Source organism: Chlamydomonas reinhardtii, chromosome 17, assembly GCF_000002595.2.
Source record: "Chlamydomonas reinhardtii strain CC-503 cw92 mt+ chromosome 17, whole genome shotgun sequence".
NCBI classification, from domain to species: domain Eukaryota; kingdom Viridiplantae; phylum Chlorophyta; class Chlorophyceae; order Chlamydomonadales; family Chlamydomonadaceae; genus Chlamydomonas; species Chlamydomonas reinhardtii.
In genome coordinates this window covers 4,763,615-4,784,192 of record NC_057020.1, presented here as the reverse complement: position 1 = coordinate 4,784,192, position 20,578 = coordinate 4,763,615, and the positions used below count along the sequence as shown (strand labels likewise).

The window sequence follows — 20,578 nt, the reverse complement described above, 5'->3', positions numbered from 1 at the left end:
CAGTGGAACCCCGCACCGGGCCCATGCTCCAGCCCTGCCCTCTTGCACAATGCCGTGTCCATATGGCATATAGACACGGCATTGTGCGAGAGGGCAGGGCTGGGCGCTGACCTTTGCATGCGGGGCAGGGGCTGGAGCGTGGTCTGGGCATGGGCGGGGTTAGCCACCCATGCGGCCATGCCACATGCACACCTTGACCCCTGCCACGACCCCACCCGACGGAACCACTCAGCCATACTGCATGCCCGTCCATATGGCATATAGACACGGCATTGTGCAAGAGGGCAGGGCTGGGCGCTGACCTTTGCATGCAGGGCAGGGGCTGGAGCGTGGTCTGGGCATGGGCGGGGTTAGCCACCCATGCCACATGCACACCTTGACCCCTGCCACGACCCCACCCGACGGAACCACCCAGCCATACTGCATGCCCGTCCATATGGCATATAGACACGGCATTGTGCGAGAGGGCAGGGCTGGGCGCTGACCTTTGCATGCGGGGCAGGGGCTGGAGCGTGGTCTGGGCATGGGCGGGGTTAGCCACCCATGCGGCCATGCCACATGCACACCTTGACCCCTGCCACGACCCCACCCGACGGAACCACTCAGCCATACTGCATGCCCGTCCATATGGCATATAGACACGGCATTGTGCAAGAGGGCAGGGCTGGGCGCTGACCTTTGCATGCAGGGCAGGGGCTGGAGCGTGGTCTGGGCATGGGCGGGGTTAGCCACCCATGCCACATCCACACCTTGACCCCTGCCACGACCCCACCCAATGGAACCACCCAGCCATACTGCACGCCCGTCCATATGGCATATAGACACGGCATTGTGCGAGAGGGCAGGGCTGGGCGCTGACCTTTGCATGCGGGGCAGGGGCTGGAGCGTGGTCTGGGCATGGGCAGGGTTAGCCACCCATGCCACATGCACACCTTGACCCCTGCCACGACCCCACCCAATGGAACCACCCAGCCATACTGCACGCCCATCCATATGGCATATAGACACGGCATTGTGCGAGAGGGCAGGGCTGGGCGCTGACCTTTGCATGCGGGGCAGGGGCTGGAGCGTGGTCTGGGCATGGGCGGGGTTAGCCACCCATGCGGCCATGCCACATGCACACCTTGACCCCTGCCACGACCCCACCCGACGGAACCATCCAGCCATACTGCATGCCCGTCCATATGGCATATAGACACGGCATTGTGCGAGAGGGCAGGGCTGGGCGCTGACCTTTGCATGCGGGGCAGGGGCTGGAGCGTGGTCTGGGCATGGGCGGGGTTAGCCACCCATGCGGTCATGCCACATGCACACCTTGACCCCTGCCACGACCCCACCCGACGGAACCACCCAGCCATACTGCATGCCCGTCCATATGGCATATAGACACGGCATTGTGCAAGAGGGCAGGGCTGGAGCATGGGCCCGGTGCGGGGTTCCACTGCGTCAGTGGCCACCAGGGGGAGGCCCCCTTGTGGCCACGCTGGCCACTCCTGTAGTGGACGCTGCGGGCGTGGCTACTTCGACCCCATCTGTCGTCACCATAGGCCCCTTGCATGGACGCTCCACACAGCCAGTGGCCACACCGCCACACGCCTGGAGTGCCTGCACGGGCGTTGGCCGCTGCTTCACACTCACCTGTCGGGCGCCTCAGGGCGCCTGACAGCTCAGGTCGTCGACCGCGCCGTGAGGACGCACAGACTGGCTGTGCCACGCCCAGGCCAATGAAACTGGGCTATCTCTCTGTCTGAGCTATCACGGTATGCAGAATGCCCCTCGATAGCTGCGCCAGGCGAGCATGTCCGCCTGCGTTTGCGCACTACCCAGCGGACACCCCAGTTCAAAAGCTGTGGCGTTCACTACTAGGATATGTGTCTTGGCAGGTAAATACCTGCGAACACAAAGCGCGTCACAATGCGCAGACCATCCAGCGCAGCGAGCCCAGCATTTTGACGTTTGTGATCAATTGCGCATCAATTATATACAGAACACATGTTAACGAGTGCTCCTGGTACCAAAGGCCAGGTTTGACCGTGTGTGTTTTGTCGGTGATCGTTAGTTGAGTCGCGCGCGCGATGGCGCGGTGTTTCCGCAGTCGCGGCATTTAGAATGGGGGGCGTGGAGGGGGCGAATAGGCAGGGACTTGTGTAAAGATGAGCGTCCACTGTATGCGTGGCTACAGTGTCCACTGCCATAGCAGCCCATCAGGGCCACTGCAGTTGTGGCCACCGATCGGCACGGTTAGGTGCCATTGGTGAGTTTTTAATTCCTCCTCCTTCCTGCAGGGTGCTGAACTACGTCATCCCCGGTCTGGCTGGTTATGGTCCCGGCTGGATCCTTTCCAAGATCACCAGCATCGTGGCACTGGACCGCCTGAGCTTCGCCATGAGCCTCATGACCACCAGCGTGAGTGCCTGGCGCGGTTGCTTGGCGAGTGTCCGGGTGCCAACACCTCCCACCGCGTTGCTGCAATCAAGAGCACAGAACTGGAGCGTAGAGATGTTCCCGGCGGCAGAATCATTGGTGATAGGTCTTCATTAACTAGTTGTAGCGGGCGCAGGAGCTAGGCAAAGGGCATACGTTCCCGATTGTCCCCAGGCACGCACTAGTCCGGCTGCTGTGCTGCTGCCAAAGAGTTAGGTACCATGGCAGGCCCTGGATCTCAGATTGATTAAACCATAACCCTATCTGCTCTCTGCGGCGTTGTTCCATCATCCACAGGTAGGCGCTAGCACCAAGGGCCGCATCAACCTGGCGGGCTACGTCAACTACGACTTCAACTTCGGCCTGAGCTTCAGCACGGACCCTGTGACCGCCATCAAAAACGAGCTGATCAAGGAGTCAAGAACGCCATCCTGACAGGTAAGCGGGCTCGGGCTCGGGGAGCGGAACCTGAGAATATGGGGTCACGTTTGACAGGGCCGCGATTTGGGGCCGCGCCGCGACACATGCATGCACACCGTGCTCACCACCTTGTAACCAACACACACCATTGACGAGTGTTGCAGAACTAATCGTACGTAGACCAGAGCGGAAGACACCAATATCAAAATCCATGTCACTTGGCTCCGGTCGCGACCGAACGGTGCTGCTCCTGCTGTCACACCAACCTCTGCCCCGTGTTACTAATTCCACGACCCCGGCACAGATTTCTGCCTCCCCATGAAGCAGACCAGCTCGGAGTACACGGGTTCCGGCAGCTGCCCCGCCGGCTACGTCACGGTGCGTGATGCCAGATAGATAGGGTCGCTGATTGGACTTGCTCCCTGTGAACTATTGGCTGCACATGCAGCTTGCGGGTGTCGTACTTTTCGCTCAGGCAGCAGGCAGGACTTGGGCCTAGCCCAATAATGCTAGTTATGCTCTTTGCCTATTTGTTTTGCTGTTGCTGATGCCCAATTTCTTGTGTCCGCTAATTCTCGCTCCGGCTGCACCACATCGCCCTCCCCCGCATGCATTTGCCGCACAGCGCTACTACCGCGGCAACGACATGGTGCCCTATTCGTACTGCGTGCAAGCCTGCGGCCCCAGCGAGACGGACGGAACCGGTTCCTTGGGAGGCGGAAAAACCACCGTTGCCTCCTACGAAGATCTCAAGAAGTGCTGGTACTGGTGCAACGGCAAGACGGTGCGTAATGGTCGTCGTGGTGCAGTTGTGTAGAGTGTGCAGGGTTCGTGGTTGTTTGTGTATGGGATGGGTTTGGGGGGGGGAGGGGGGCGGTTCCAGTCATACATGCGCGACCGGTCCCATAGTCATACATGAGGTTAAAAACGTCTATCATCTCTGCTTTGCGTACATCTTAGCTTTATCTGGCTGTTGTTTTTCTCGCAGCCCGAGTGGAGCTCTGTGTGGCAGGCGTACCTGTGCCCCTGCTCCGGCTGGTTCTGGTGAGTGACAGTACCACAGTAGTTGAACACATATAATGCGGGACAGCGTCTGCTCTGGGTATCCTTCTGTACCCTTCCCACTCGTTTTCTTTGAAACTAGTAGCGATGTGCATTTGCAGCTCGCGGGACAACGCCATCAGCCGCCCCCGCGCCATCCAGTGTGGCGCCGGCAAAGTGGAATACATGCGCGCGTGCTTCCCCACGTAAGTAATCGTGTCGGTGTGAAGTTTACTGGAGGATTTCAAGTTCCAACGCAACGGAGTCAGCCCGTATGCTGCTGTCGAGTGTCCTGGGTAGTCTTCATGCTTGCCCTTGACAAACCCCATACGCCTGACGATAATGCATGTATGGTTCATCCATCGACACGCACCGTAATTTAACCTACCCCAACATGCCCACTCATGGACACGCAGGTGCAACTCCGGATATGTGCGCGAGGGCGAGTACACCGACTTTGGCTGCTACCAGAAGTGCGCCGGCAGGTGCGTGCGTGCGGGCCGGCATTGGGGACGTACGTGCACTTTACTACTGCCGGCTGCCAACCATTGAACACTGAACAAAAGCATGAGGTCTGCCTGGGGGGTAGTTGGTCAAGCTGCTGGGCACAGCTAGCGGGGGCCACCAGCGGGCACGCAACCTGTGTGGACAAGATACGTGCCTGCTGCCTCTACCTCCCCTTGCTCGTGTCACCCCCGAAACTCCGCCCGCCGCGCGCGCGCAGGTACAACACGCGCTGCGCCAATGGCTACATCTGCGCATCCGGCGGCAGCTGCCCCATCGTGCCCAGTCCCTCCAGCGTCAAGGCGTGCCCCGCCAACCTGGCCTCCACCTCAGACGCCGACGTGGACTTCTCCTACCAGCCCGCCCACCTGTCGGACCTGCCCGCCGAGGTCGTGGAAGAGCTGTCGGACGAGCTGCTGCCGGATGAGATCCTCATGCAGATGCCGCCCTCGCCCGCACCCGCACCCGCCGCCACCACCCGCGCGCCCTCCCCCTCCCCCGCTCCCACTCCCTCACCCCAGACCGTCACGGCCGACAGGGCCTCAACCGCCCGCCAGCAGGACAACACCACAGCCGGTGCCGCCTCATCAGCCGACCCCGCCTCAGTGCCCCAGACGTCCGACGCCCAGCTGCAGGCGGCGGCGCTCGCCACCGACACCCCTGCCGACGTCATGGCGCCGGAGACGGGTTCTGCGGCCTCGGCTGGCGGCGCCGCACAGACTACCGCGGCTGGTAGCAGCAGTGGCACAGCATTGATATGCTTGAAAGAACGCAACACGCACAAGCGAACATGACGTTGTAGAGCCGAGGCCAGTGAGCTAGCACAAGCAAAAGAAAGCGTGAGCATGAGCAGCGACCGCAACTGCAACGTTACCTTTGACGAGATAACCGCGCGCCAAGCTGCGCCACTCCGGCGTCCTAAAGCTCGCAGCTGGTGTATACGGCTGTCAGAGGCTGGGCTGGCGTAGACTGGCCGCAGACTACCAAGCGAAGGCTGCGATGCGTTGTGATAACGCGAACCCCAAGAGACCCACCTGGAACACAGCCAGGCATCCGCGGTGAGCCAGGAGTAGTACGTACATGCGAGGACAAGAGGAAAGAGAACGGCAGAAAGGAGGGTGCAGCATGGCGGTTGTCAAAACGTTGAGGCCGGCGCAGAAAACAAACCAGGGTGGCTGCCTAGCTGCGGCCGGGCTGACGCGAAGGCTGACTGGCTGCTGTATATGGTGAGCTGAGACTGGTATGAAAGGCTGGTGCCGGCCAGGCGAGTTGGGCATGAGGCGCCGCTGCATGGGGACACGACGCGCTGTAGGCCATGGGGTAAACTGACGGGTGCGGACCATAGTACGGTTCCCCACACCCGTCCAGGAACCGGCCCACGCACGGTGCAGCGGGGCCGGCCGGGCGGAGGAACCGGGCTGGCAGCTGGGCTGGACGTCGCGACGTTGAATCGACAAGAATCTGGGCCCCACAGGGGGTCGGGGCGTGCAGGGGCGCTGCGGGCGTGCCGACGACGCCAGCGTGTCCCAAAAACACCGAAGTCCACGTGAAAGCCAGCAGAGATAAACGCTGACAAGAATAAAGCCAGCAACGTTTCATAAATAGTCTCAGTACAAACGAGATTTGTGCAGGGCATCGTGCCAACCGCGTGAATGGTGGCTGCACCCGCAAGCGGGAGGCTCGCCCTTGCCAAACACTTAAGGGCGGGACCTTAAGTAGGTCCCTGCCACTGGGCAACAGATACCAGCGTGAACTTGCCGGGGCCCAGGGGCGAGTATCCCTGTTCTGTCCTGTTATTGATATGCTTGAAAGAACGCAACACGCACAAGCGAACATGACGTTGTAGAGCCGAGGCCAGTGAGCTAGCACAAGCAAAAGAAAGCGTGAGCATGAGCAGCGACCGCAACTGCAACGTTACCTTTGACGAGATAACCGCGCGCCAAGCTGCGCCACTCCGGCGTCCTAAAGCTCGCAGCTGGTGTATACGGCTGTCAGAGGCTGGGCTGGCGTAGACTGGCCGCAGACTACCAAGCGAAGGCTGCGATGCGTTGTGATAACGCGAACCCCAAGAGACCCACCTGGAACACAGCCAGGCATCCGCGGTGAGCCAGGAGTAGTACGTACATGCGAGGACAAGAGGAAAGAGAACGGCAGAAAGGAGGGTGCAGCATGGCGGTTGTCAAAACGTTGAGGCCGGCGCAGAAAACAAACCAGGGTGGCTGCCTAGCTGCGGCCGGGCTGACGCGAAGGCTGACTGGCTGCTGTATATGGTGAGCTGAGACTGGTATGAAAGGCTGGTGCCGGCCAGGCGAGTTGGGCATGAGGCGCCGCTGCATGGGGACACGACGCGCTGTAGGCCATCTGCAGGTGCTGGCTCAACCATCTCCGCCAGCAACAGCGGCAGCAAAGGAGACAGCTCAGATGGAGTGCCGCTGCGTGTGGTGCTGCCTGCTGTGATTGTGGGCGCCGCCGTTGTGGCGGCGGCGGTTGCGGGCACCGCCTTTGTGGTCATGTGCCGCAAGACACAGCGCGTCCTCCCCATGTAGTGAGCAACGGTACGATGTGCCGTGCCCGGTGCGTACAATGGACGTACGTGCCTTGCTGCATAACCTGTCCACTTGTTGCGAGCGAGTGTGCAACAACGTTTTGTTCTTGCGTTAGGTATGGCCAAGTTATGGTACACATAGGCTGGAGGCGGCCGTTTGAGCTACGCACCCCAGCACATGCAAACGCCATAGAACCCGCCACTGAACAGCGAGCCATACGCGCACCGCGCGTGAGCCTCCGTTGAAGCTTTGAATGTTGTGATACCGAAAGTGACCTGAGTGGAAATGAGGTAGCGGCGTGGAGATGTGTCATTGTGGTGCGAAGTAAGCAGGTTCGAGTTTGGGCGCCCTGTCAGTTGGATCCGGGTCGCCCGTGTACGTGCGAACCCACTCATGTGGCATTATACGAGTAGGGTGAGAAAGGAGCACGCGTGCGTGTTGCTATCTTTTTGCGCGTGTGTGTGCATGGTACAAGGTTAGGTTTAAATGTCAGTCAGTGAATCATGCAACTACATACGGACCTGGTAGCGCATCCATATGGAGGTAGTCGGGGTTGGTGGAGTCAAGTTGGGCCCTGATAGCATGTGATGGCTCGGCGTCTTCGGGTGCTGGGACTGTCCCCTCTGTAACATCCGCATTCATATATAATCGACCACGGCAGAGGTTGCTTAATGATAAGTTGGTGTGTAACGTCGGTTCAGACCCGAGTTCGATCCTCCCCAAATTCGGTACAGGGGAAACCTCCGTGCGTATTCAAATCACGCACAGGCGCTCCGCAGGGACCGCACGGCTCTTCAGTCGTGTCCTTGTCATCCGTGGCTAACGTCAGATAAGAGAGCGGTCGTGAAGTGCCGGCAAAGGGGCCGGACTCTGGAGCGATCCAGAGTTTCAGTTGAGATGTTGCCCGACAGTCGGCATTACCTGATCCCCCGATCTCAGGTACCGAAAAGCCGTGAGGGTAGATCATCCGAGCTGAACATGGATAGGACACCAGGGGCTTAATCCACCGCGCTCCCACCGGTGGGCAGGACCGGCAAATGTTAAGGTGGTCGTGGTGACTTCCCGCCTTCTCTCGAACTGGGTTGAGAGATGATCAGCGAAGGCGTTGCCCCGATAATACATGCTAGGCCCTATGGGCCAGCGTTGGGATTATTATTATTATTATTTCCGCATTCATGTGGAGGTAGATGGGTGGTTTGCACGGCTTTTCCGCTTACCTCAGCGCACAGCGTAGACGTATGGTGTGGTGCTGCACGTTCCCCTTCCTTCTCTGTTGTAATCACTCCCTCAGGCAAGGCCGTACGCACATGATCGGGCCAGGAAAGGAGGAGAGTCGATCAGGTAGCCCGCTACCTGACGGGCAAATAGTATCCGCCTTCCGTGAGCACTTGGTGAAGGCGGGAAAGGTAGTACAGCATTTACACGAGATGCGCATCACAAGAATTTAATGAGGTTGGCTTTCCCCTGCTGGCCGCCGCGCACTGCCAACCGCATATAGGAAGGAGAGTATCTGCGCATTATTTGTCGCAAATGTAGTTGGAGATGAGAATGATTGTATACCTAGAACTGATCAGCAGTGCTGAAAACCCGGCCCTGAAACCCCACATGCATAGGTGCGGATGGTACAATGCAAACAAAATCACATACGTGTATCAGAAAGCGCGCAACAACCGTGAGCACCCGAGTGAGAATCCGAGTGATCCCAGCGCCATTACCAGTGATCGCGGGGAGGCAACGTCCCCTGCTTAACGAATGCGACATTGCAAGAAGGGATAGTCCAGCACCCAGGTCAGGAGTATTCGTATTTCCATGATCGTCGATGCCTGGGCTGGGTGCAATTTTGTTTATCCGGCCGCAACTATATTAGGCACTTGCTTTGCCCTTTTCATGTCCCATATACCCAGGTCAGGAGGGAACCATCTCCGCGGCCCGAAGGGAAACCGCCATCCCCCCAGTTGGCTGCCGACCTTCACCAAACCGTGATTTCTTTCTGCGCAAAAAGCGTGTCTCAGCTGCTACACCGTCACAAGTCAGAGCCAAGCACTCTGGGAAAACAAAGTTACCGGACAATCCAAAAGCTACCGGACATGTGACCAGACTTGCCGGACAAGTGCCGCACCCTACCGGACAATGCTTGAAATCTACCGGACAATTGTCCCCGGCGCCCCTTACCGGACATTTGCAGGCCGCGATTTGCCAAATCTTACCGGACACCATGCACACCAGCGAAAAGCGGGTTCAACAGCACCAGCATGCTGGGTTTTTGTACTGTATTAATTAGTTGTGTGTTATTACCAAATCGATACAAGATCCTCCACAGGGCAGAGCCATGCATGTCCAAGTCCTACTAGCTATGCCGGTGGAGACGGCTTCCACGCGTCTGGCGGTGGCACCATTGAGTTTGCCGATAGCAAGGGCAACGTGGTGAACATGAACGACCACAGGTGCAGGGGGGGCGGCGGCAGCGGCAGGCCCTTCTGGAACGGCGTTGGATGCATTGTTGATGACAAATGAATACAGTTTGGCTCTATAAAGTGGTACGGACAATAAGAACTGAGGAATACGGCTTGTGTGCGAAACGAAAAAAACCCACCGACCCCGGTGGGTTTTCCGTTCGTCGCGTACACCTCGAATTCTTTATCCCCTGATGCGCACATCTCACCTAATGCCAGGTAGCTATGATAGTAGACATCAGACACGCATTCCACTCCCAGGCGTGTCCTTGCGCGCGCACGCGGTCGTCCGAGTCGGGGGCTGAGTTGGGTGTCAGGGGCGACGCTGGGAGTTGGGAGTCAGGGGCGACAAACAACATGGCCAGCAGCAGCATGTGTGTGTGTGTGTGTGTGTGTGTGTGTGTGTGTGTGTGTGTGTGTGTGTGTGTGTGTGTGTGTGTGTGTGTGTGTGTGTGTGTGTGTGTGTGTGTATGTGGGCTTGTGTGTGCGTGTGCTCGTGTGTACACGAGGTGCGTGTGTATTGACGTGCGCGTATGTGCGTGCGTGAGCATGAGCTTCTGCATTTGTGTGTGTGTGTGTGTGTGTGTGTGTGTGTGTGTGTGTGTGTGTGTGTGTGTGTGTGTGTGTGTGTGTGTGTGTGTGTGTGTGTGTGTGTGTGTGTGTATGTGGGCTTGTGTGTGTGTGTGTGTGTGTGTGTGTGTGTGTATATGTATGCTGTGGTGGGGAAACACGCAGTGTGCTACTGCGCGTGCGATCGACGAACGATCTGACCCCGAGTGGCACCCATATGCATTGTATGCGCCGTGCCCTGGGCGCGCTACAATGTTTACCCAGCACGCCTAAGTCCCATATTCCCGCCCGCTGGTCATAGTCGAGCTCACCTACTGGCGACAGAGGAAGCGAGGGCAAAGGGCGGCAGCGCGGAAGTGTCACGGGCAGGCAAATGGCAAAGGCGACAAGTGGGGCGGCGTGCATCAAGCGAACTAGCGAACGCACACAGTCTAAAGCCCGCCTATTAAGTATCACGTGACCCGGAGAAGAGGGCGAGCGAGTGACGCCACTGTGGACGAGAGCAAGATCCTGCTGAAGTCTGTCAGCGGCGAGCTGCTAGAGCGCATCCGGGCGTCCGGGAACCTAGAGGCGGTTGCTAGCACGAGTGGGACGTCGGTGAGCGGACGCTATGTCCGTGCGTGGCAGTCGGCAGGGCGGGAGGTGTGGAACGTCGTGGTGATGGTGACGCCCCAGGAACGCAGTGCATTGATCAGGGCCGCACGCCTGGTCCGCAGCACAGTGTGGTGGTGGCACCTTACCTGACGTCCGTAGGGTGTGCACTGCGCAAGGAGCAACTCGGAGCTTTCGAAGGGTTTCGAGCAGCAGGGCTGAAGCCCCGATGGAAGGGAGGGGCGGGCATTCGGTGCCGAGGCACCTACCTAATCACCTAGGCTGACGGGCTAGCACGCAGTTGACGTAGTTGGCATTGAGAAGTACAGTCGAACACGCCTTACTTCGTTGCACAAAGTAAGTTATAAGGGCCCACCGGCCCGGGCCACTGGTACTTACGGGGACAGGATAGCACGAGTGACGGCAAGCAACCTTAACGGGGCCGGGGTTGCATGGGGGCGTGGCGGGCGGCGGTTGCAGAGTCGCAAGATGCTCTAGATGCAGGCTGGTATCACGCGGGTGGGTGTTTATGCGTCGCCGTGGGCTGGCGGGAGCTGGCCTCCCGCTCCCCGCTCGATGGCGGCACCGAGTCTAGGCATGCTCGCGGCCGCAGTGGCCGCGTCGGTAGGGGCAGGCAGGTGGGGCGCGGGGCAGGCAGGGTGGTAGACTGTGGCGTTACAGCGGTGCGCAATGGCGAGGGCACGAGCTGGCAGACCAAAGACGCAAACAAAAACCCCATCAAATGGAGCACACCCTTAGGGCAGAAACTGCGAGCACGAACGGCACAGGGACCGGCGGCAGAACGGAACCCAGACGCACACAGGGACACACGACCACAACACGCGTAAGACGAAGGACGAAGTCAGCCTCGGCACCCCAAACCAAGCCAACAGCCGCACACGGACAGGGACAACAACCCGCACTGGGACGCAACACCGCACACGCAACCCGCACACGCACACACGAACCCACGCACACACCTACGCACACACACCTACACACACCCACACACGCACACACAAACACCCCCGTACAAAGCCCCCACAAGCGTGCACTCAGGCAACCCAAGTACCCCCCCTGAATGCGGGGTGCCGCGGCGTGACGTCCAGACGTCCAAGTCGGCTCCGGGGCGGGGCTGTCTCCACAGGGCCGGTCAGGGTCGCATGACGGTACCAGCCCGCCGGCGGGGGAGGGACACGGCATGTGGGCTGGTGGCTTGCTGGATGAAGCATCACCGCGTGACTTCGTTAAGGGTGCCGGGCGGGGGAGGGGCCGCGGGTGGGTGGGGGGATGCGGCGGCACCGGCAGGCGGCCGGGCGGCAATGTGCGCGGCGCAAGCCGCGGCGAGGGCCATACGGTCGCGGTAGTAGAGGTGCGGGTGTTGACATTCAGCCAATCGGGCATCCTTAGCGACATTCAGCCAATCGGGCATCCTTAGCCACATTCAGCCAATCGGGCGTGTCCTGTGTGCGTGTGCTGTGGGGAAGTGTGTTTCCGGGCATGGCCTGCTTGTGTGGCCCCATCTGAGCTGCAGGCACATGCATCTTATCCATGCCCGCATCCGACATAACCAGCGCCCAACGCTTGAACCAACGCTGCGCAATGCCCAGCTGTGTGTGTCTCCAAGCGGGCAGCCCAGCGGGGTGTGTCCTGTGTGCGTGTGCTGTGAAGAAGTGTGTTTCCGGGCATGGCCTGCTTGTGTGGCCTCATCTGAGTGGCAGGCACATGCACCTTATCCATGCCCGCATCCGACATAACCAGCGCCCAACACTTGAACCAACGCTGCGCAATGTCCAGCTGTGCGTGTCTCCAAGCGGGCAGCCCAGCGGGGTGTGTCCTGTGTGCGTGTGCTGTGAAGAAGTGTGTTTCTGGGCATGGCCTGCTTGTGTGGCCCCATCTGAGTGGCAGGCACATGCATCTTATCCATGCCCGCATCTGACGCAACCGCTCACATTGGATTATGCGTCCTAGCAATGGCATTACCAGATCTGGGAAGGGAGCTGGCATGCGCAATGGGGCAGCACTGCTGCTTGGGGGGACCCTACATTCAGCTTCTCAACTTAATAGTATGACTCTCTCATAAGACTCATATTATACGCTACAGACTTAATACTTACAAGCTGTTAAATGTATCGCTGAGCTGTTACAGCCTATCACCGTTGCAAGCGATATCAGCATGCAGTGTTCCACGTTCACAAACCCTCTATGATACTGCATGATGCTATTTCATAGCAACTTTGTTAGACACAAGCTTGCGAGCATGCCTGAGGGGTTGGCGGAGGTGCTACAAACTTGGTCAAAGGGGAGGCCTTTGTCGCTCAGCATCGCCGACCTGCACAAGATTCAAGGCCAAACAGGCTCACAGCCCGAGAATGTAAGGTTCTGACTGAGAACTCGCATTGTATCAGCTCAAAGCGTCTACAGCAGTGTTTTGCTGTCGCGGTCAACAACCATGCGTTTGCCCTGCCTGCGCTTTCGCACGGGGTCCTAATAGTTTGCAATCACTTATGCATGCAAATATGTGCTTACAATTCCCCGGCAGCCTTATCCTCATGTCAACCTTCGTCTGCGCGCTCGGCATCGGTGCATGTGCTGCTGGCAATGGCGCTTTTGCGTTTTGGTGGTAAGTCAGGTTTTGCGACGCAATTAACATGAAAAGGAGCACAAAGACATGTGTGCAGTGGGCAGCTCAACGAACACGGCATGTATACAGCATGTGAGACTCGGGGAAAGGCTTGTCACCATGCCTCTTGCAACGCTGGTGGTGCTATGTATGCAGGTGATATGTGCGCAAACATGGAGGCGCATGGGGCTGAAGGAGCGCGGCGAGGTAGCCAAAGGGACCAGCAAGCAAAAAGGGTATGTGTACAGGGTTGAACAAGGGCAGGGGAGCCACTGCTACATGACAAGGGCATGACAGGACATGCAACGGTGTCTGTAGACACCACAAAAGACGGTGGGACGCGTCCTGCTTGTACTGCTGGCTAGGCTACCGGACATCGGTGTGCTACCTTACCGGACATTGCTTGAAACCTACCGGACATTCCTTGAAATCTACCGGACAATCGTGCACTACCCTACCGGACATTGATGCACTACCTTACCGGACATTGCTTGAAACCTACCGGACAATGCCTGAAAGCTACCGGACAATGCTTGAAAGCTACCGGACAATCTGGCGCCGCCCTACCGGACATTGGTGCGCGACTCTACCGGACAATGCCTGAAAGCTACCGGACTCTACTTTACCGGACAAATTGTCCCTTAATTAAATCGCATTGTCCGGCGGTAACCGATTAGCCTGTATGTCCGGTAACAGATGACCGTATTGTCCGGTAAGATTAGGGGTGGGTTTTCCCAGAGAGAAGCCGAAGCCCGCCAGAGCCCCACAACCGTGTAGGAAATCAGCACCAGACGCAAAAAACCAGGTACACCGGGCATGTAGTCCGGCGACGCCCAATCAAACGCTAGCCCTGCAGCACTGGTGCGCGAGCACTCACTCACCGCGAAGCAACCGAAAACCGTACCACCGGCACCCGACGCCCACAGCCCCACACCCCCACATCCCCAGGATTCCAGGCAAGGGAGGCGGGGAGTCCACATCGCCAGGTAGCACCAGGAGCATGCAGTCCCCGACACCCCGCGCAAGGAACGGGTGCTGAGAGGGCACCGCGTCTCATCCTTTCGAACGAGTACCAAGACTAGCAACAGATTGCAGCCGACCCCAGAAGTCGGCGAGAACCGATATATTAATACGCAGCACCTGGGACGATGTCAAAGCCCGACCCACGCGTACACCAGCCATGACCACCTGCTGCCGGCCCAGGTCCAGGGCGGACAACGCACCACATCCCAAACCGGCGGCGCCAGCCCAGCAGGCGGCTGCACCAACCAAAGATCAGCACGCGTGAAACACGCATCCCTCAACTCCGGCACGGCACCCATGGCCATGGCCACGTCGCCCGCAAAGCCACCCGCCGCCCGCCACCTCCTTGTGGCGGTTCTCCCACTTTAATGCCCATAAACAGGCCAGGGTGCTGGCAAAGACTCCAGCGGCCTGAGCCGTTTCCCCCTCGGGCACACCAGCAGCCCGCACATAGAGCTAGTGTTTAGCCCGCAGCGCGGACAGCTGGGGACCCGACTGCATCGCCGTCCCCGCCTTCACGGAATACTCCGCCAGGAGAAGGGGCGGGTCCTCGTCTTGCACCCACCCCAATCCCCGGGCCACCTGCTCCAGGGCCCCAGCCACCGCCCGTTGCAGGTCTCCGGTCGGGAGCGGCACGAAAGCGGCACGCCCATGAGCCACCCGGGCCTCCCACACCGCTGCCTCCCAGCCGGTGCGAAGCAGCGCGACCGCCGCCGCAAAGCGGTCTGCAGCCTGCAGGGGCGAGTGCTTTGTTGCGCCCGGCCCCGTTACCAGGATGGCAATACCATTACCCAGGCTGCATGTGACCGTAGGTGACGCACTGCTGCAGGAGGCTGACTGGACGGTGGCTGCAGCTGGGACGACTTGGCCTACGACCAGCTGCGTGCAGGTAGCGGGCTTGCGAACAGAGGTTGCATGTGGGATGGCCCCGTGATGTTCATAAGGTTTTACATTTGGTAAGTATACACAGAAGGGGGTACTTCAGTAAGTCGGTGGACTGCGGACGCCCACGAGCCACCCGGGCCTAGTAGTTGGGGTGCATGCAATCAAGTATACAAAGAGCCCCACGTTGGTCACATATAGGTCGCCGGGAGCTTAAATCACGTTATCAACTGCCGTAGGACCCCAATTCTACACCGGCGTCATTACCTTGTGAGGGATGAGCGTGGGCTTGGATTTCGCGGATCGAGCAAGAACATTGCTACCTGAGACAGTATTGCCATTGATGATAGCGGCCAGTCACCTTTCGCAATATCATCCATAGTTTCTCGAGAAGATATGCATATTGGAAACTTGCAGCCTTTAGACATCAGCCACGACGCTCCAGTGTTATGGGACGTAATATCTGAAGCTTGAAAGGCATTCAAGTAGATGGAAAGCGGATATGAGCCAACGCGACGAAACGGCGACTGGGATGCGTGGCTAACGAGCTCGCTTGCTGCTCTGACGGACGCGAAGCTGCTGAGGACATTAAGGCCAACCGTGTGGTGTAATTCATCATCCGAGGTGGGTGAGGTGCTTCTTGTGAGGTGCATCATACGCGATGGGGCCAGGCAAGTATAGTGTTTTACTTACCATTTTTGGCACATAAAATTTGGTGATACAGTTCGACTTTGAACCACACTTGCAAAACTGCATGCCGGCGTGCTCGCTAGGGCTTAACGGCTGGGACCTGCACTCGCGCGGTACCGAAGCCGCCCCACCCCCCAGCCACCCAACCGCTTCGTCGAACGTGCTTCCCAGCCACACCTATCCCGGCCCCTGACACATGAAGGAGCTCCATCATGCACACGCGCCCAGCTATACCCATCCACGCAACACCCGTGCCCCCTGCCACGATGCCGTCCCTACTGCCTTCGGTGCGGCTTCAACGTGCTCTCAACCACGGCACACACACCCTTCCCCTGCCCCCTCCCTCACATCTGCCCCCTCCCCTCCCCTCTCATCCGTCCTCCCCCTTGCATCCATCTACACGCGCCACCCGCTAGGCGCTCATCCACCCAGCTGACCTCGAGGCGTGGGCGGCCGGCCTGCCGCCGGTGGTCCGGCATTACGACCAATGCGCCGGGCTGGGGGGAGCAGCGGTGGCGGTTGGGGCTGGGGGGACGGTGGATGGTCCCCCTAGCTGCGCTACCGCCGGTGCGTCATGCGGCAGCAGCGGTTGCGGCAGCAGCTGCTGCGGCGGCGGCCCCTTCACCTCTGGCAGGGCGCCGGCGCCCGCGGCTGGCCCCACCAGCGGTGCCGCAGGTCTTTACAGCGGCTGCAGCCCGGGTTGCAGCGCCAACAACTGTGGCACCTCGATCAGCACCAGCAGCAGGCGGGCCAGTGGCGGGCTGGTACGGCTAAAGCTGTTCTCGCTGAATGACTACCTGGGGCTCGCCTCACATCCGGACGTGGCGGCGGCGGCGGCGCGGTCGGCACTGCGGGTGAGAGGCTGGGGGGAGCAGGAGGGGCGGAGGGGAAAAGGCACGGGAATGGGACATTGAGACCCAACCATCCAGGCGCCAAGGCGTGCATGAGGGGCAGCGGGTGCAGGAGCGACTTGTAAGGTGCGGGGAAGGGCGGACAATGAATGGGATCACGACCCAGACGTTGGTGTACCCTGACGGGGCAGCTCTGTACCCCTGCTGGGGTAGGGGCGGGTTTCTGTGCTCGCGTCGTGTCCCATGGATAAGCCATGTGGGACTACATACACGCCGCGCTATGTTTTCCAAAGCACGCCACCTTCTCCACGGCCTCTCCACCCGCCCACCCCCACCCCTCCACCCCTCTCCCACCAGGTGGGCCTGGGCCCCCGCAGCAGCGCGCTGGTGGCCGGCTACAGCCACAGCCACCGGCAGCTGGAGGCGGGCCTGGCGCAGCTCAAGGTGATGGTGGGGGGTGGGAGGCTGTAGCAGGCCGGGGGGCAGGCAGTAGCAGGCGGGAGGCTGTAGCAGGCCGGGGGGCAGGCAGTAGCAGGCGGGAGGCCGGGGGGTGACTTGCAGGCCGGGCGATGCTTCCAAAGCCTAGGGCGAGAGCTGGCGGAGGGTGGCAGGCGGGGCAGGGGGGCAACAGGGCAGGGGGGCAGGGGAGCATGGGAGGCAAAGAGGACGTGCAGGCGCTGATACGCACAGGCACACACCTTCCATGCAACGTCTCTTGCATACCACCAAACTTCCCACTCCTACACACGCCTCCCCCCCAGGGCGCCGAGGACTGCCTGCTGTTCCCCACCGGGTTCGCAGCCAACCTGTCCGTGCTCACTACCCTGGCAGGCACCGCCGCAGGTGGGCGCATGCTTATATATATGTATATATACCCTATATATATATAAGCATATGTATATAAAGTATATTATGTATTAAATGTATGCTTGCGTGTATGCGTGTGTGCATGTGTGGCAAACGAGGATAACCAATAGAAACAGGACGAGTGCGCGACCGCACATGCATACGCGTATGTTTGCAGCGTACTGTGTGTGCGAGCACCCGATGCCCGGTGCCCCGTGCCTGGCTGCATGGGGATTAGCGGTGTGCAATGGTGTTGGCACTGCGGTGGTGGACAGGGCGCTGTGGGCCCTCACCGCACCACCCACCCTCAAACTCCCCACGGCGACTCAATAATCCACCCACCCACCCACCCATAGGCTGACCCACCCACGCACCCACCCACCCATAGACTGACCCAACCGCCTCACACCCTCACCTCCACAGGCGAGGGCGGTGTGGCCATATTCAGCGACGAACTCAACCACGCCTCCATCATCGACGGCGCGCGGCTGGCGCTGAGATCCGGATCCAGCTCTGGATCTAGCAGTTCTGGATCTGGATCGGCTGGTGGCGGCGGCGGCGTGAGCCTGCACGTGTACCGGCACAACGACCTGAACCACCTGGAGGTGCGGGGGGGGGGCGGGAGGTGGCCGTGTACGTGCGTGCCAGGGGTAGGGGACACCGTGTGCATGCGTGCTTGTCTTGCCATGAGTCCTCGTGTCGACGATTCCTTACTGGGAATGGGGAAACAAGCCCCAGTATGGGACCTTCGTAGTATTCGTTGGGCTTGGGCGTATATGCCTCTCACTCCTCCAGCACACACACACAGACACTACTGTTTCCCTCTTTCACATGTGCTTTCACATGTGAAAGAACATCAACACCAACACCATCCCCCCCCCCACATAGCCGGGTTTCCAGGGAAAACACACCGTCCACGCGGCAAAGGATAGCAGGGCACCCCACCCACCTGCGACTCTCTGGGCCACCACCCCGTGGGAGCTCTTAGGAGCCCCGCCACGCAGCCCCTAGTCCCCCTCCACATGCCAGCATGGGTCCAATTCCGTGGCCTACTTAGCGTTTGCGCGCGTCCATTCCCGTCGCGGCGGCCATAGCATTTAGGTTCCTTTGCTTTTGCCTTTTGCCTCTCACCTCGCCCTCCCGTTTCTTGCTATGCATGGATGTCTGGACGTCACGCGGCGTGGGTTCCAATGCCACGCCGCAGGTGAGTACACGCCGGGGTATGTAGGAAAGCTATTAGGGCAGCGAGCGTCCGTAGATCGCGACTAGTCGCGCGTAGTAGTGTCGCCGTGCCGCCGCGAACTTAGGTCGTGTCAGGCTATGCAGCAGCTTTATATCATACGGGAACACTACTTCGGAGGGTCTACGCGCTGGAGCTGGAGCTGGAGCTCGAGCTGGCGCCAGGAGCTGGTCGACATCGTCGGTAACGCTTCATGTTCCGCAAGATGGTCTACCGTCTACCACTTCCTTAACTAATCATGAATGTAACCCCCCACATACACACACACACACACACACACACTGCCCACCTCCCACCCCCAAACCCTCTACCTCAGGAGCTGCTGTCCGCCTGCCCGCCCCGCTGCCGGCGGCTGGTGGTGGCGGACTCGCTGTTCAGCATGGACGGCGACTTTGCGGACCTGAGGGTGAGGGGGGGGGGAAGGGGGGTTGGGGGGGAGGGGGGAAGGGAAGGGAAGGGGGGGGTGGAGAGGATGGCAGCGGGGGAGGGGGACGAGTACGGAGTCGGGGCCGGGGTACGGCTCCTTGCTGGGGGATGAGGTATGGGCACAGTGTCCAAGGTTACCGTACTGAAAGGGAGGACGCAGGGGGGAGAGAGGGGTGCAGCCGCATCAGGAGAGCCAAGACGGCCGAGGCAGACCGCAGACGTGCTGCTTGTGTCCCACCTCCGTCACCACACACCGCCTACACATTCCACCACCTTCCCCACCTCGCCCTTCAGGGCCTGGTGGCTCTCAAGCGCCGCCACGGCTTCCTGCTCGCGCTGGACGAGGCGCACGCCACCCTGGTGTGCGGGGCCGGGGGTGGAGGGGCGGCGGAGGCGGCGGGCGTGGCGGACCAGGTGCGTGTCAGGGTGGCGTGTGTGTGTGTGTGTGTGTGTGTGTGTGTGTGTGTTGGCTGCGGGTAGGCGGGCCCATGCAACGTTGGGGTGATTTCTGAGGGCGAGACCGCATGCGCCGGGGGGAGGGAAATGGGGGGGGGTGTTGCGAGAATGTTTGGAAAGGCGGTACAGGATGCACTGAAGACTGCAGACGACGTCGTTAGCAAATGGGAGGGGGTTGTAGAGACCAGCCCAAACTAAACCGAACCCAATGCAATAGTGCCAGAAGGAGGAGGGGGGGAAGGGGTCCAAGGCTAGGCCGCCACCTTCATGGGCGGCTACCGCCTGGCTGGGCCGTTGCTTGCATGGACCCGTGGGACCAGGCCGTTTGGGCTCGGGCACACCAATCATGTCCACCCACACCACCCAGGCACCCACCCTCTGGCCTTCCATCCGGCAATCCTCCCTCCTCCTGTCCTCCCCCGGCGGCGTGACCCCTCCTCCTGCAACCACTCCCCACTCCTACCCCACCCTCTCACCCCCGCCCTCTCACCCCCATCAGGTCGACCTGCATGTGGGCACGCTGTCAAAGGCCTTTGGCGCGCTGGGCGGATTCGTGGCGTGCAGGTGGGGTCGGGAGGGGGGTTGGCAGGGTTGGGAGGGTCGGGGGTGGGGGTGAGGTTGGAGGAATGGTTTTGGGGATGTGTCATTGGCACGTATCGGACAGTGGGTGGGGCGGAGTTGCAGCATGAGCACCCGTCTGCTCAACCGCAACCGCAAACACCACCCAAGCAGCCCCATCCTAACAATCTGTCATTTCGATGCACCTCGCGCTGTCTCCTACGACCCCCACCCCTCCCACACACCTCGCCCTACACACACACACACACACACACACACAAACGCAGTTCCGCCATGAAGAGCCTGCTGCTCAACCGCGGCCGCGCCTACGTCTACTCCACCTCCCTGCCCGTGCCGGTGGTGGAGGCGGCGGCGGCGGCACTGCGCGTCAGCCAGAGGTGAGGATGGGGAAGGGGAGGGGGGGTAGAGGATGG

General features: G+C 60.1%; 5 protein-coding genes across 5 annotated transcripts; 3 read left to right on the top strand and 2 right to left on the bottom strand.

Annotated features, from left to right (window-relative positions):
• Nucleotides 1–1,890: 1,890 nt before the first annotated feature.
• On the top strand, nt 1,891–2,991 carry CHLRE_17g733753v5 (uncharacterized protein). Its single transcript, XM_043072485.1, has 3 exons — nt 1,891–2,135; nt 2,286–2,406; nt 2,722–2,991. The coding sequence occupies exons 1-3, from the start codon at nt 2,110–2,112 to the stop codon at nt 2,857–2,859; spliced, it is 285 nt and encodes a 94-aa protein (XP_042914944.1). The 5' UTR covers nt 1,891–2,109; the 3' UTR covers nt 2,860–2,991.
• A 59-nt stretch (nt 2,992–3,050) lies between these two features.
• CHLRE_17g733700v5 (uncharacterized protein) lies at nt 3,051–7,637 on the top strand. The gene is made up of 6 exons (XM_001693002.3): nt 3,051–3,222; nt 3,470–3,628; nt 3,833–3,888; nt 4,008–4,091; nt 4,302–4,370; nt 4,610–7,637. Exons 1-6 carry the CDS (start codon nt 3,163–3,165, stop codon nt 5,181–5,183), a joined length of 1,002 nt encoding a protein of 333 aa, XP_001693054.1. The 5' UTR covers nt 3,051–3,162; the 3' UTR covers nt 5,184–7,637.
• Nucleotides 7,638–11,212: 3,575 nt separating this feature from the next.
• On the bottom strand, nt 11,213–13,200 carry CHLRE_17g733689v5 (uncharacterized protein). Its single transcript, XM_043072481.1, has 2 exons — nt 12,502–13,200; nt 11,213–12,012 (listed from the first exon to the last, which is right to left on the bottom strand). The coding sequence occupies exon 2, from the start codon at nt 11,979–11,981 to the stop codon at nt 11,781–11,783; it is 201 nt and encodes a 66-aa protein (XP_042914943.1). The 5' UTR covers nt 11,982–12,012; nt 12,502–13,200; the 3' UTR covers nt 11,213–11,780.
• Nucleotides 13,201–13,398: 198 nt separating this feature from the next.
• Nucleotides 13,399–15,140, bottom strand: CHLRE_17g733678v5 (uncharacterized protein). The gene is made up of 2 exons (XM_043072480.1): nt 14,981–15,140; nt 13,399–14,927 (listed from the first exon to the last, which is right to left on the bottom strand). Exons 1-2 carry the CDS (start codon nt 14,981–14,983, stop codon nt 14,652–14,654), a joined length of 279 nt encoding a protein of 92 aa, XP_042914942.1. The 5' UTR covers nt 14,984–15,140; the 3' UTR covers nt 13,399–14,651.
• A 170-nt stretch (nt 15,141–15,310) lies between these two features.
• CHLRE_17g733650v5 (uncharacterized protein) lies at nt 15,311–20,578 on the top strand. The gene is made up of 9 exons (XM_043072478.1): nt 15,311–15,701; nt 16,184–16,621; nt 16,976–17,062; nt 17,380–17,461; nt 17,888–18,069; nt 19,021–19,110; nt 19,425–19,544; nt 20,086–20,150; nt 20,432–20,578. The coding sequence occupies exons 1-9, from the start codon at nt 15,567–15,569 to the stop codon at nt 20,544–20,546; spliced, it is 1,314 nt and encodes a 437-aa protein (XP_042914941.1). The 5' UTR covers nt 15,311–15,566; the 3' UTR covers nt 20,547–20,578.